Source organism: Crinia signifera, chromosome 8, assembly GCF_055691185.1.
Source record: "Crinia signifera chromosome 8, ASM5569118v1, whole genome shotgun sequence".
NCBI lineage: Eukaryota > Metazoa > Chordata > Amphibia > Anura > Myobatrachidae > Crinia > Crinia signifera.
The window spans coordinates 164,535,302-164,551,139 of NC_139224.1; the positions used below are offsets into that span (position 1 = coordinate 164,535,302).

General features: G+C 45.9%; 1 protein-coding gene across 1 annotated transcript in view; it reads right to left on the minus strand.

Annotated features, from left to right (window-relative positions):
- Window positions 1-15,838, minus strand: part of LOC146027319 (FRAS1-related extracellular matrix protein 1-like) — a 110,796-nt gene that overhangs the window by 65,301 nt on the left and 29,657 nt on the right. Inside the window, exons 8-17 of the mRNA XM_083158250.1 lie at window positions 13,937-14,068; window positions 12,698-13,042; window positions 12,048-12,190; window positions 10,438-10,634; window positions 9,347-9,437; window positions 8,075-8,242; window positions 6,747-6,955; window positions 3,268-3,361; window positions 2,118-2,370; window positions 1,105-1,299 (exon numbers count right to left, since the gene is read on the minus strand). Of these exons, the coding sequence (XP_083014376.1) occupies window positions 1,105-1,299; window positions 2,118-2,370; window positions 3,268-3,361; window positions 6,747-6,955; window positions 8,075-8,242; window positions 9,347-9,437; window positions 10,438-10,634; window positions 12,048-12,190; window positions 12,698-13,042; window positions 13,937-14,068 (1,827 nt within the window). The remainder of the gene's footprint in view (window positions 1-1,104; window positions 1,300-2,117; window positions 2,371-3,267; window positions 3,362-6,746; window positions 6,956-8,074; window positions 8,243-9,346; window positions 9,438-10,437; window positions 10,635-12,047; window positions 12,191-12,697; window positions 13,043-13,936; window positions 14,069-15,838) is intronic.

Below are 15,838 nucleotides of genomic sequence, written 5' to 3' on the forward strand. Positions count from 1 at the left end.
CCCGTTTACAGCGATGGGGGAAGCCCAACCACCGGACCGCAGCGTCCTGTGGTCAACTTTTTGCAGACAGCAGCGGAGGCAGGGAGGAGGTGAATGGATCCCGACGCTTGGAGATGATGTCATCTCTAAGCACCGCCTCCATCTACACCGCGGGTGCATGATCTTACCTGGCTTCAGGGGCGGATTGGCCCTCCGTGAAACCGGGCCATTTCCCATTGGGCTGGCCGATCATGCTGCCAGGGCCGGTCCTATCAGTGCAGGTGCTGGCATCATTCCATATGCGGCGGCCGCCGACGGCCATATATATTTTGGGCTATGGTGCCCTTCTATGTGACCAGGCTGCAGCTGCTAGTCGCTGATGGGTGACGTCGATCGCGACTGGACGGAAGTGGTGCGGCGGACGGAAGCGGCTGCAGCGTGGGACCTGGTCAGTAACCCCCCCCCCCCCCAGGCAGTAGCGTTGAAACCCCCCTCGGCCCCCTTGAAGCAGCGTTAACAACCCCACCCGGGCAGTAGCACGCACCCCCTCCCCCCCGGGCCGCTTGGCGATTGTTCCCAGGCCGAATTGAGTTGCCAATCCGCCCCTGCCTGGCTTGGATCCATGTTCCAAATGCAGGGTCAGATCCGGGATTTTTGGTGTAAAAGGGGTATTAGTGTGTAGTGTGGGTTGAACCCTCCCCTTCTCTGTGTAATGTGATGTGATCTTTGGATGGGTTATCCCAAGTCCCTGCCGTTGGACCACATTAGTCCTTGCTGGAGAGAAAGTGGGAGGTCAGCTAAAAAAACAAATGTGATTAATTATTGAAAACATAAATGAGGCCACAATAAAAAAAAAAAGTGGTCAGTGTCGGCTGAGAGCGGAGGTTCCCCAGGAGCTGGAAGACAAGTTGCTCTACATAATACATAATACGGTATATAAATATGCTGCTTCTCAGAACACTCGCTGCCACTTGCTGCTGTCGGTGTTATTTCTAGCCGCCTATATCCCTGTAACATATGGTAAGCCACACTCATCCATAATGTGATTGTGATTGATGCTTAATTATCGTACACTCAGATAACTCCACCACGGAGTTACAGCCTTGTTATTCACACCGCACTTACCAATGCTTATTATAGGCAGTTGATTATTGACGGGTCCAAGGGTGATATTCAGATCGTAGACAGGCAGGCTGGTATGAAGTGGAATAGGAGGGGGGAGAGGTCCGTCAACACAACAGGTGTCTGCCGACGTGGATTCCTCATCTGAGACTATAAGCGTAACTGTATCCGTGCAAGGATGGGCTCCGATCTCACCCCCTTAAAGAGCAGGAAAACAGGCTAAGTACACAGGAATTGTGACACATATAAGGAGACCGTCAGAATCCCCAGTTATCCAGATCTGCTTTGCACGTTGTCATTAACACGCACACATTTATAATTGTATTTAGCTTAGAACCAGATTTGTATTAATATTCAAGGACCAAGTTACAGGATCTTTATCTATGCCGAGTCTATTTTACGTCCTTGTTCTGTTCTCCGAATAATCTTTTCACATTAAGTCAACTATTTGAAGCATCTGTTGGGCTGATTTAGTCGGAAACATTTGAAGCAGATCATTATTAATAAGGAGGAACATTTTAGAACGTTAGGTCTTTGCCGAAGAAGACGGGAGCTTATCGTGTTGGAGAAGTAAAATCAAAACAAAACTGGTCACTTCTATCAGGTTTAGGGACAGGTGTAAAGATTTCGGCAAAATGGGAGCAAAGGATTCAAAAGGTCAGACACCTAAACTACATCTTATATAGCCACCGCAATTTAATATAGCGCTTGTTATAGCTTTGTTAGCAAAGGAGAAAATCACACAAATGGGCGAAATCATGCCGGTGGGGCAGATGTAACATGTGCAGAGAGATTTAGATTTGGGTGGGGGGTGTTCAAACTGAAAACTAAATTGCGGTGTACAAATAAAGCGAACATGTGTAGTCTACGTGCAAAAGCAGCCAGTATTTATCCTGCACATAAACAATATAAATGTATTTGCTCCTTTTGCATAGACACACAATGACCGGTGTGTCCGACTCAATCCAATTAGACATTATATAATTCCAATTTAAAATAGTCTACAATCATTTTACCAGTATGGATGTAGGAGATTAACCCCCGGATGACATCAAGCTGGGTGAATTTTTCAACCAGGACTGACTGCCTTTGTATCATGCCATACAGGGGACTGCGGGCGATGGTGTATGTCAGTTTTGCGTCATCGCTGTCTGGGTCGGTGGCGTAGAGGTTCTCAGCAGTTATGTAGATGTGTCCGCCCTCTGGGCATTCCAGGCTGGATTTCAGGCCAAGGCGTAAGGCTGGGGGCTCGTCATTTACAGGGGTGATCTATCGATCAAACAAGGACAAATGGAAGGTCATTCTGTGAGTCACGTTAGATAAAATTCAAGTAGGAAACTTGCTAGAAATTAAATCAGGGTTCAAACACCCTTCAATAATAACTTTGGTGAACAATATTATAATAATATGTCACTTCTCTCTCTCTTATTATTAGAAGTGGCGGCAATCTCCTTGTTCGCCCCCACCCAGGATCCACCACTGGCTGAGAGGAGAAATTTCTTCCCTTGCTGGGCACCTTTTTTTAATGGAAGGGACGTGACTACACCTCTCAATTTGGCCATGCCTACCAGTACCTATGGCTATCCCTGTTTTTGACACCCCTAGATTTAGAGGATCCTGCCTGTGATTGTTTGTACCTTTTATTGGTCATATATGGACCGGAGGCTTATCTCTTTATGTGGCATTGCATGTGGTGGCACCTGTGAGGGGTCTGCAACTGTCTATGGACCATTCCAGGTCTCCATGAGGTATAAGACCGGCCACCCACTTTCAGATACATGGCACCAATGGCAAAAAAACTGAAATGTCATTTAAAAAAATTGTGATGTCCGGATAGTAGTTTCTTAATTTGAGACGTAAAGGAGTTAACCAACCACACCCTGATGTATAGCAAAACAGGGAGATCTCTCCATGAAACCACACAGTTACCCGATGCCAGTGCACCAGGCCTATTCCCAAAAGGGGACATGTAAAAGTGTTGCCCATAGCAACCAATTAGATTCAAGTTACCATTTAGAGAATGCACAACATAAATGACAGCTCGAACCTGATTGGTTGATATGGGCAACGAGCCTACTAGGTGATTTAATAAATCTACCCCTAAACCAGTTGACCAATCGCCTTACTCGGTTTGAATTCTGGAGGTAGAGTCATACAATACATCACCTGAATTGTCAGCGCTCCTTCCACAGCGCTAATTCCATCGGTTACTGCAAAGATTATGGCGTCTTCCAGTGATTCCGAATCATCGTGCTGATACCTTCAATTAAAAGCAAAATACACGTTCATATACAATTGCCTTCCGACACAGATGTACGGGCTCACACCGTGTTAAGGTGCCCATACACGGTACAATTATTGTATGCAATTTGGACTAGATTGCATAGAATTGCATTGCAAAACATATGCGATGCGATGCAATCTAGTCCAAATTGCATGCCATAATTGTACCGTGTATGGGCACCTTTACACAAATCTGTACTGCACACATGGTGACGGCCCAATTATTCCGTGTGCGAACCCCGTACAATTTCCACCTCACTCCTACATACATTAGAAATAGTCCGCTTTCAGTACAGATTTGTTGCATGTACTATTACCATGTGGCCGTACAGTAATTATATGAACCAGAATGTGAGGTGTTATCATGCAGCGTTAGGCACCACCAGTATCAGAGAAGCCTTGAAGCGGCCTCCAGGTTTACCATATCTTTGAAAATATCTGTAACTAAGATCTCAGGATTATCTACCACCATGTAGTGTTCAAATGTTATCGCTGATGCCCCTGGGTGTGCTGGGAAAACCTGTTTTGTGTATTTGTCTTGATTGCAGTCTGGTAAGCATTTTACATCACCCTGGTGTACCAGCCTGCAGAATTCCACACACGGAATATTGTAGGGGATTTATTTAGTGTTTGACACGTCTATTTCCATGCCGCAAATATACGCGATCCTGTACTGCACATTTAAAAAGCATCTGCATCTAGATTGATAGGTGTCTTAAGGTCCATACACACTGGGCGTTTTTGTCCAACGATGATGGGGAAATCGCTGGGCTGAAAAATGCTCAGTGCACACACACACTGGGGAGGGGGGACATTTACTAAGGATACAAATAAGATTTATCGTATTCGTATTCTCAATACAAATGAATACAAATGCATACGACTGTTATAGCCATTCACAGAGACGGTTCTGGTTTAAAAATACAGGGGAAAAAACAAATAGGGTTCCTATTTTTTAAAACCAGCACCAGGCCCAAGGGCCAGTCCTGGTTCCCAAAATATGGGGGACAAAAGGAATAGGGGACCCCTGTCTCTTAAGAACCAGCACCAGACCCAACCAGCCAGTAGGGTAATGTCACCTCCAGAACCTGGGAGGGTTGCCCACCTTTCCGGGAGGGGGACCCGATGGGAGGGTAGGCAGCCCTGGTGTATATTGCAGACAATTGTCGTCTAGGATCACAGCATCACTCCATTCTCAGAAAGAAAATAGTTGTAGATACCTTATACAAATGTCACATTTTTTATATATTTGTGGAGCACCTCACATAAATTCACCACCCTAAAAAATATCCCCTTAATATAATGTGGGGGGAGGGTTTGCTAAACAACAAAAATGCTAATGTTAGTGCTGCCTCAATGTACTGATGCTGCAATTACATTTGTAGCTAGAAGCTGAGCTTAGGGTGGTTACGATGTTTCACTTGTAGCCTGCAGAAATTTAATATGTATCCGGTCTCTATAAACCTTATTCTAGTTCACTCTTTCTGACAAAATCCTTCTTAGATGGGCAAAACCATGTGCACTGCAGGTGGGGCAGATGTAACATGTGCAGAGAGAGTTCGATTTGGGGGAGTTATTTTGTTTCTGTGCAGGGTAAATACTGGCTGCATTATTTTTACACTGCAATTTAGAATTCAGTTTCTACACACCCCACCCAAATCTAACTCTCTCTGCACATGTTACATCTGCCCCACCTGCAGTGCACATAGTTTTACCCATTTTGAGAAGAAATTTGTACTGCGATCAGATCTGAATAAGGGCCACAATCCATACGCAAGAGCAGTCATTCAGTAATCAATCGCTCTCAGAATCCGCACAACATCGATCAGCTCTGAATAACCCCCAAAGTATGAATCAGTTGAGGTTGGACAATGGAACCAGACGGATTAGTTGAAGATACGCATTACTGCACATTTGCCCTGTTAGCAAAATTCCTGCAAAACTCCCTGAATAAATCAGGATCCCGGACAAACTGAATAATTGGATAAATGAAATCTATTTGGAAGACAAAACTTTGTTCTGAGGGGACATGAAGCAAATTCAGGATCCCAAATCAGCAGGGCACACTGTATACACCCTAATGCTGAGACACAGACCCCCCTGTCCTCTTGTCTGGCTCTCTGTCCTAACAAATACACTTCAAAGCCTCTTTCTATCACTCAACAGCCGAGACTACCAGGGGCTTGCGGCATTGGCGAGGGGTGGGCTGCAGTTTTGTTCATTTGTCTTGTCTTGTATCTGGGGGGTGTTGGTTAATTCACACCCCCCCTCCCCCCCCCCCCCCCACGCCATATAATTAAACCAGCCTATGGGAATTTCAATTCTTCCACGGCACAATATCCCAGTGCATTTATGGTGGTCTGTGATAATGGGATGAGAAGACCCTTAAGCCCAATCAGTGGGCACAATATGTTCCCCTCTCTGGAGATTGTGGGGATTTTTTTTATTATCTTATATAATCCAGTTTGTTTTTATTTCGGCACATCTGCGCGACATCCTATCACGCCGGGTATTGTCTGATGGCTGATAAAGTCACAGAGTTTGATAATTGAAACTGAAAAACGTATGTCGGCTTTCAGCTCACGCTGCATTATGTGCGGAACGGGCTATTCCATTGATTCAGGCCGGCACAGAGGGGATTAATGATCATTCATATTAAGTTTAATTATTTATTTATTACCAGTTTCTTATATAGTGCACAGATAGGGGGTATTCTGATTCAATCGGTCCCCCCCCCGCGCATTCACACAGGGGACCGATTGTTTGTGACTGCACAGACGCTCTGACACTACCTGACTCTGATCTTTATACAGGAGACAACGCTCTCTGACACTACCTGACTCTGATCTTTATACAGGAGACAACGCTCTCTGACACTACCTGACTCTGATCTTTATACAGGAGACAACGCTCTCTGACACTACCTGACTCTGATCTTTATACAGGAGACGACGCTCTCTGACACTACCTGACTCTGATCTTTATACAGGAGACGACGCTCTCTGACACTACCTGACTCTGATCTTTATACAGGAGACGACGCTCTCTGACACTACCTGACTCTGATCTTTATACAGGAGACAACGCTCTCTGACACTACCTGTCTCTGATCTTTATACAGGAGACAACGCTCTCTGACACTACCTGACTCTGATCTTTATACAGGAGACAACGCTCTCTGACACTACCTGACTCTGATCTTTATACAGGAGACGACGCTCTGACACTACCTGACTCTGATCTTTATACAGGAGACAACGCTCTCTGACACTACTTGACTCTGATCTTTATACAGGAGACGACGCTCTCTGACACTACCTGACTCTGATCTTTATACAGGAGACAACGCTCTCTGACACTACCTGACTCTGAAGGTCTGCAGTTCTTCCAGGCTGAACGTTTCCCCCTCAGACATAACCACGCCGTGAAGTTCCACCTGTCCGTGCCAGGGCCGGGATCTCAGGACAATTCTCAGATTGTCACTTGTGGTGTCCACGTCAGAAATGACCAGACTCTCCGCGGTGATGAGGCAGCTCGCCCCTTCCTCCGTCCTTACTGGATGGGTCCAAATCTGAGCATGGAGATGCAGAATACATGGATCTAATGGTTGCAATACTCTCACAACAATGGTGTACATATATGTAAAGATTGACACATGACATGTGTCGACCCAAGTCTTGTTGACCTTTAGTGGTCGACCTAATGGAGATACGGTCATTGGGTCACCACCAAGTCGGTCGACAAGCATTCGGTTGACACCACTAGGTCGACATGCAGATATGTCAACATGAGTTTAGGTAGACATGGGTTAGGTCGACAGGGTCATTAGATTGACAGGGTCATTAGGTTGACAGGGTCATTAGGTCGACAGGGTCATTAGGTCGACATGGTTTTTTTACTGTTTTTTGAGCTGACATGTGCCGACAGGAGCCATGCGAAGGGGCGCGGTGGTACGTTTTAGTGTTTATGTTGACTGTGTCGACATAAGGGAATTTTTTTTAAATTCAAAATAATAATAATAATAAAAAAAACATGTCGACTTTTTCACTGCTGACCTTACCCATGTCGACCCAATGACCCTGTCGACCTTACCCATGTCGACCTTACCCATGTCGACGTAATGACCCTGTCGACCTTATGACCCTGTCCACCTAACCCATGTCGATCTAGACTCATGTCGACCTTCCTGCATGTGGACCTAGACACACGTTGACCTAAATGCATGTTGACCTAATGGTGTCGACCTAATGACTGTCTTTCGCGCAGCACGCACATTTATTCACAAGGCATGGCCGCAGCACATTCGCTCAGTGATCAGGCCTGAATTACCCCGAGTCGGACACCAACACATACAGTACATGCTCAGATGCTAATGTATACCGCTCTTCATCCTATTTCCAGTCAGTTGGAACTTTGGCGGATCTGTCTTTTCATGTAATAGGTAGCCAAGTGGTATTTACCGGTTGTCTATGTTCGATATTCTAATGATGGCGGCTGTGGCGTTCTAGCGCAGCTTTCTGCAAATGCACACAACCAGATTCCTGCATCCGCATAATCCACTACTGTCACTTTGTGTCCGACTCCTGATCATCCACATAGCTGGATGGGGATAGTGGAGCGTCACCAGTGTGGCTGGATGCTGGAGGACACAGACACACACACACGCAGTCACACACACACACACAATTACCTTGGGTGCTTTGTCATCCACTGGCATGACGGTAATGTTGAATAGGAGTCCTGTCAGCTTTCCACCATGCTGGTCACTTACAGAGAACTCAAACTGGACATCCATGGGATGTGGGCCGATATCCTGAGCCGGAGGCATGAACGCCACCTTCATATGCGTTACTGCGTCCTGATAGAGGAGCAAAGACACCACCGTGAGAAATGCCGCCTCGTTGGAGAACACATCAGAGGCATTTATTGGTGCGAATGGAAAATCTCGTTTTGCTTGGAACAACCAAACAACCGCTCAGCATGAACTAATCCAGTGATGGCTAACCTTGACACTCCAGCTGTTGTTGAACTACACATCCCAGCATGCTATGCTACAGTTTCACTATTTGGCCATGCTAAAACAGATGTAGGGCATGCTGGGGTGTGTAGTTCAACGACAGCTGGAGTGTCAAGGTTAGACATCACTGGACTAATCTCACATTTGGCAGTTTTTTTTTATTCAATATTCAGGAAGTTCTGGAATCTTGTCCAGTTTTAGAATTACTTTGTTGGACCAGTTTTCCGATGCGCAGACCGTTTTAACACCTGGGCCGGAGTGGAAAGCAGAGTGAGAATTGATCAAATAAATTCAATTTAATTTAAAGGCATGCTGCTCTAAAATGCATACAATCTCCTTAAGGTTCGTCAATTTCCCTTATACAGAAAAGCTAAGTGCCAAACATTCTGGATAACGTATAGAATACCAGTATTCCAACCTGCGGCAGAACTCAACTTCACCCTCAAGGCATCCTCCAAAGCCCCTTGGAGTCAGAACGTGCCCCCCACTGCCCCAAGAGGCGATGTGCCACAGGGGCAGAGATGCCTAGTCTATATGTCTAGATTGCGGATACCAGGTGCCCTAGACCACAGGCTCTCAAACTCGGTCCTCAGGACCCCACACAGTGCGTGTTTTGCAGGTCTCCTCACAGAATCACAAGTGTAATAATTAGCTCCACCTGTGGATCTTTTGTGTCAATGAGTAATGAATGCACCTGTGCACTTGCCGGGTGACCTGGAAAACGTGAACTGTGTGGGGTCCTGAGGACTGCGTTTGAGAACTCTTGCCCTAGATTGAGGACTCTTCTGTCATCTGGCACCCAGAGGTAAAATCGCTTTCCGTTGGCTATGGTAGTTACAGTTGCTGCGCTCATCTGTAGCGGCGGCGCACCAAGGTGACCCATCTCACCAAGAGCTATAGATTACCATGAATACAAAGGACATGTAATAGATAACTAACACACACCTGGGTAAAAGACTTCAAGCCGGGTATTGATTGGTCCTTTTCTACTAAACTTGCGGCATCTATGAAAATGAGTTTCCCAGCATCCCGTAATCTGTAAAGAATAGAGGAAGCGGAGTCTTCATCTTATTATTTTTTCTCTTTAAATAAATACCAAAAAATATCTGTATCCTTTACTAAAAATGTGTCTTCTTGGTATATCTTTGTTTATAAATATATGTGACAGCTGCTACAGTACTGTATGTGGTTTTACCATTATATACAGTAGTAGAGGGAGGCACGCACATTCCACCATCCTCCCTACAAGTCCCTACGAGTGAAGGAACAATCCAAGTAGGGTTGGCCATCGTCATGCCTTCCATTGATGGTCACTACTGATGGCACCATTGGTGGTTGAATCCAATGGTATTCAGCCATCAATGGTAAACATTTAATGGTTTAGCCCAGAAATGGTCATCCCTTTTCTATTACTGACAGGAAAGTGGGCCAATCAGATTTAAGGGAGGCTTAACTGGTCACACTGTTGGGTTGGCCTAGGCTCCATGTCCCTGTACAGTAAGAAATGTCATTGATGGTGGAGAACCATTGGCTCTCTGCCATCAATGTCAAAACCATATACAATTGGTGGATAGCCATCAATGATTGTTGACCATTGATTTTCCATGGCCATCTCCAAGTACAATCAGATTAAGGGGTGTGAGGTGGCTAGGTTGGGAGCTGGAAGTTTGTCCAAAATATCCTGCAGAAAGGGTAAGAGCAGGGAGGGGGAGTTGAGAGGACAGAAGAGACCGATTTAAACGGCAGATGTTTGGGGTGAATATTTGGTCACAAATGCTTTGACAGGCTGGCTAAAGAAGTTCAACCTAAAAATTGCTACCTACAAGATGTGTTAGTAAATGTGGACCTCTAACATTCCTCCCTACTAAATATATTCTGGAAAATACCTTCAAAATTAGTTTATTTTATTTGGCATTAATGACTCTTGAACCATTTCCAATTTAGCGGACAACAACATCACCCATAAATATGACACTAGCCGTAACATACAGTGTAAACTAAAAATATCTCTTTAATAAATTTATCCCCACTCATACCCTGGAGACGTTGGAGAGTAGCAGGGTTTGGTGAGGGTGTACAGGATCTGACTCTCCGGAGATTCGGTGTCGGTGAAATGAAGATGTTGGTTGGTGATCCGCGTGATCTCATTCTCCTTTGCAGTAAGGTGTCTTGTAGTCAGTTCGGCCTCTTTTGGCAGCAGATCCTTCACCGGGGAAATGTTGATGACAACAGTCTAGAACCACAACCACATAAACGTCATTACAATGGATGGGTTTGTAAAAGGATGGAATCCTTTTTATAGGATTTGCGCTCGTGGGTAGGAGCAGCCTGATTGGAAAACTTTAGTTGGGTATATATGTTGTGCAGATGCACAGCATTGATCAGGCGCTAGGGGGGGATGGGATAGGAAAACAATAAGGGGCAGACCGTGAGACAATTGGGGTAGGGATCATGTAGGGGGGGTTGGTTTATGAGATTGGGACGAAAAGGTAGAGATAAAGAGAGGTAGTAATGCAATTCAATGAGAAGGGTTATAAATAAAGATAAATAGAAAAAATTAAAAAAAATAAAAAAATGAAAAAAAAAAAAATTATAATAAAATAAAAATAAAAATTATAATAAAAATAAAATAAAAGTTGACCAAATATGTTTACACTCTTTCTGTGAGTAGGTAGAAGCAGTCCATGTTTTAGGGAGGTTGAATAAGCTTGCCCTGCACTATTCTGACGGCTATGCCGCTTGCTGCGGCTTTGCAAACTTACGGGACTCCGGAGCGTACAGCTGGTGACGTCACCTGCCGGCTTCTTCGTTTGCGGCTCTGCGGTATCGTCTGGCAGGGGGTTGCTTCTCCTCTTCTGCTGGGAGGCTTCTTGTGCTTTAATCGTCTGGCAGGGGGTTGCTTCTCCTCTTCTGCTGGGGGGCTTCTTGTGCTTTAATCAAACGCGTTTCACACGCAAGGTGCTTTGTCAAGGATGTTTGTAGCTATTAAAGCACAAGAAGCCCCCCCAGCAGAAGAGGAGAAGCAACCCCCTGCCAGACGATACCGCAGAGCCGCAAACGAAGAAGCCGGCAGGTGACGTCACCAGCTGTACGCTCCGGAGTCCCGTAAGTTTGCAAAACCGCAGCAAGCGGCATAGCCGTCAGAATAGTGCAGGGCAAGCTTATTCAACCTCCCTAAAACATGGACTGCTTCTACCTACTCACAGAAAGAGTGTAAACATATTTGGTCAACTTTTATTTTATTTTTATTTTTATTATTATTTTTATTTTTTTCATTTTTTCATTTTTTTTTCATTTTTTCTATTTATCTTTATTTATAACCCTTCTCATTGAATTGCATTACTACCTCTCTTTATCTCTACCTTTTCGTCCCAATCTCATAAACCAACCCCCCCTACGTGATCCCTACCCCAATTGTCTCACGGTCTGCCCCTTATTGTTTTCCTATCCCATCCCCCCCTAGCGCCTGATCAATGTCATTACAATGGAGATGTCACTGAAACGCGTCAGAGGCAGGGGGTTGACTAATATTCATGCTGCAGAGCGGCAATTGGGGGCTGATTACTGAATCATCTCATCATAAACCCACCCAATGATATTTTTTGGATATCCCAGTAAAGCAGAACTGGACAGTAATGTGACTCACGTTCGTCTCTGAATAGTTTGGGGGCTCATGACTGTCTGACAACACGAACTCAAAGGAGTCCTGGAAGATCTCTCCACCAAAGTGGTTGTAATAAATCAGCCCACGGAACAGGTCTCGCTGCAGGAACGTGGATACCGGAGCTCCTACAATTACAGAAGGGTTTATTTTTAAAAATCATTCCTACATATTTTATTTGTATTCGTAATTGTTTTAGCCTTTCAAAATTATCAAAAATATTTCTAAAGTCTCATAATTATGGCCATGGTGGGAATCGAACCCATGAACTCAGTGCTGTACAAGATCCATACTGCCCAATGTAATCACCCCCCTCCTAGGAGGGGTGGAGCCAGGAGTGGGCAGAGCCATGGAGGGTGGAGCATATTGGCCTGCTGTAATGTTTGTAGCAGTGTATGTCCAACCGAGAAGGAGCCAGGCGCACACCAGTAGCGGTGCGAGTGTCGTTATGGGTCCTGCTGGCTGGTTCTTCACCCACAGAGCATATGCACGCCATATGTTCTGTCTGTCAAGCACCACTGGCACCACACTAGTTACAGCCCTGCCAACCAATGTCCAGTTTTGCAGCTGATAAAAGTAGCTATTGTAATGGCTGGTTGAGGTCACACAAAGAGAGTGGCAGCTGATTAACTTACCAGAGCTCTCCGCGGAATATTTCTTCACCAGCTCCCCCGCTGCAGGCGAGCGTGTGACATTGTACAAGATGTAGTCATCACTGGAGTCCGAATCTGACGCCATCAACATGTCTCTCTCTACAAACACGGAGGCTCCTTCCACTAGCTCAATCCCAATGTTGTTCACTAGAAATGGGGGGCTGTCATCTTTGGGAAGGATGTTTATGTGAAATTTGTGCCGAATGCTGTGTTTTCCATCGAAAATCCGGAAGATGATAAAATCCTTAGTGGTGTCACTGTCGTCGTGATGGTAGCGTAGAAGGCCCTCGCGGATTTCCTGTACACTGAATATGAACGCCTTCCCTCCTGTGGGAAAAAGAACAACTAATGAATGGAAAATAGCAATGAGACCTGCAAATCCAGTCTTGTGCCAAATGGTGCACCCAGCGCCTAACTCGTCCAGGAAAATCCCTCCGGGAGGATACACTGGTAGGGACCCATGTTAAGGGGTGTGGCTAGGCATCATAGTGGGTGTGGCCAGCCATCACAGAGGTGTGGCTACCCTTGAAAGAGTGAATGTCCAGGCCCTAAGAATATATATATAGAAATTATACCATGCATGATAATGTAACAGACCGGGAACAGCAATGCACAGCAGTAAATATACTGTAGTCAAGTCTGGTGGTATCGCGTTCTATTAAGAAATATGGTTCCGGTATCGCATATAACACAAGCCCAAGGGACGGCACCGCAAGTGCTGAGTCTATGTCCACATGGTGTGTAGCATAATGTAACCACACCCCTATGTCATGTAGCCACTCCCCTAGTTGTGTGTGACCATGCCCCCTTATGACACATGACCACACCCATTTTTGACACTGGGATGAATTAATTGTAGGTTAGCGAATGAATTCCAATCGCAGGCAGGAATTGGTTTGATAACGCTAAAGCCCACAGTCAACAAGAGGAGGGCACGGGGGTGTGTCATGGCTGCCTACTCTGATTGGCAGGAGAACAAATCTGGGTGTAGCTTCTATACACAGTCTGGAACCTGACTCCTAGAAAAGAGGGAGGGACCTCAGGAAAAAGTGCCCACTGGGAATTTCCCCTTATGTCCGGTGGGCCAGTCCGACCCTGACTACGCATACAAGTTCTGCGCAGATTTGCAAATGTAACTCATTACACACTCTATTCTCTTGATATTAAATCTAGTTATATGTCTGAAGCACAAATCGATAATAACAATGAGGAAGGTGTTACCTCTGACTGTGAGACGTCCGTGGTGTAGCCCATCTACAGTAATCAGCCGAACGGCGTTAATATTATCATTATCCACAATCTGAAAAACATCCCAGGTTATAGAACGCGACTGTCCCTCCAGCAAGGTCAGACCTGTGGTATATGGTCATTAGTGATCATCATTAATTACAATGTCAGTAACAATGTATACAGCATAAATACAAAGGACTAAGGAATACAATTGTTTCATACTGTGGGGGAGATGTCTCAAGCCTTGGATAGCTATACAGTGGAGAATCTACCCAAAGCAACCAATCGGCTTCTGTCGTTTATCTAGCCCAGTCTATGAAATGACAGTTAAAACTCGATTGGTTGCTTCGGGCAAATTCTCTACTTTATCTTTCTCCGAAGCTTGATACACTTCCCCATGTGTACTAACAAATCATGGAAACAAAAAGACTATTGGGGTGATTCAGGTTGGCTCGCTAGGCTGCAGTCGTTTGCTACCTAGCAAGACCATTAACGCCGCCCATCGCCCCTCCAAAATCGCCCCATGTGCAATACCCCTTAACTAAGCAAACGTCCTTTGCTTCTTTCATGCATATGTGGTTTTCATATCATGAGGAAGATTTGTTGATTTGGTACTTGTGAGTTATCCGGGCTGCCGATTTTTTCATCGCGCCCGAAATCGTGGGCATCGCGTCGGTCGTGGCCGTTATAAGGAGCCGCGACGCGATGCCCACGATTTCCCATAGACAGTAATGTTAAAAGACACGATGGACCCGATTTCCGACACGATTTCCCATAGACAGTAATGTTAAAAGACGCGATGGACCCGATTTCCCATAGACAGTAATGTTAAAAGACGCGATGGACCCGATTTCCCATAGACAGCAATGTTAAAATAAAATTACAATGTGAAATTGGGCAATATGTTTTTAAAAAAAATGTTTCATGGCCCCCCACCACCGTTAACGCCACCACGCTATTGACGCCAACCCGAAGCGTGGCGAGCGGCGGCGGTACGCGTCCTCCGACCTTTTCATGCCCTACTATCCACTAGGGCGTGGAGTGAGAATAGAATAGTGTGGCGAGTGCAGCGAGCCACCGAGCCCGAAGCGTGGCGAGCGCAGCGAGCCCCGCGAGGGGACGCGGACACCTTCACAGGTATCCGCGTGCCCTTGCGGGCTTCACAGGTGTCCGCTGCGCTCGCCACGCTTCGGGCTCGGTGGCTCGCTGCGCTCGCCACACTATTCTATTCTCACTCCACGCCCTAGTGGATAGTAGGGCATGAAAAGGTCGGAGGACGCGTACCGCCGCCCCTCGCGGGCTCGCTGCGCTCGCCACGCTTCGGGTTGGCGTCAATAGTGGGGTGGCGTTAACGGTGGTGGGGGGCCATGAAACATTTTTTTTAAAAACATATTGCCCAATTTCACATTGTAATTTTATTTTAACATTGCTGTCTATGGGAAATCGGGTCCATCGCGTCTTTTAACATTACTGTCTATGGGAAATCGGGTCCATCGTGTCTTTTAACATTACTGTCTATGGGAAATCGTGGGCATCGCGTCGCGGCCCCTTATAACGGCCACGACCGACGCGATGCCCCCGATATCGTGTCTTTTAACATTACTGTCTATGGGAAATCGGGGGCATCGCGTCGCGGCCCCTTATAACGGCCACGACCGACGCAATGCCCCCGATTTGGAGCTAAATCGTGGGCATCGCGTCGGTCGGGTGTCCTTAAGTTAACCAAACTTAAGGACCAAATCGGCAGCCCGGATAACTCACAAGTACCGATGATTTCTCTGTTGCTGGAACACAACACATCCCAATGTGCTTTCCACAGTAGTTCTATCAGACCCCAGCCACTCTGTGTTATATTCCAGGACAACCCGCCTGCTGCTATACATGCATGGCTGA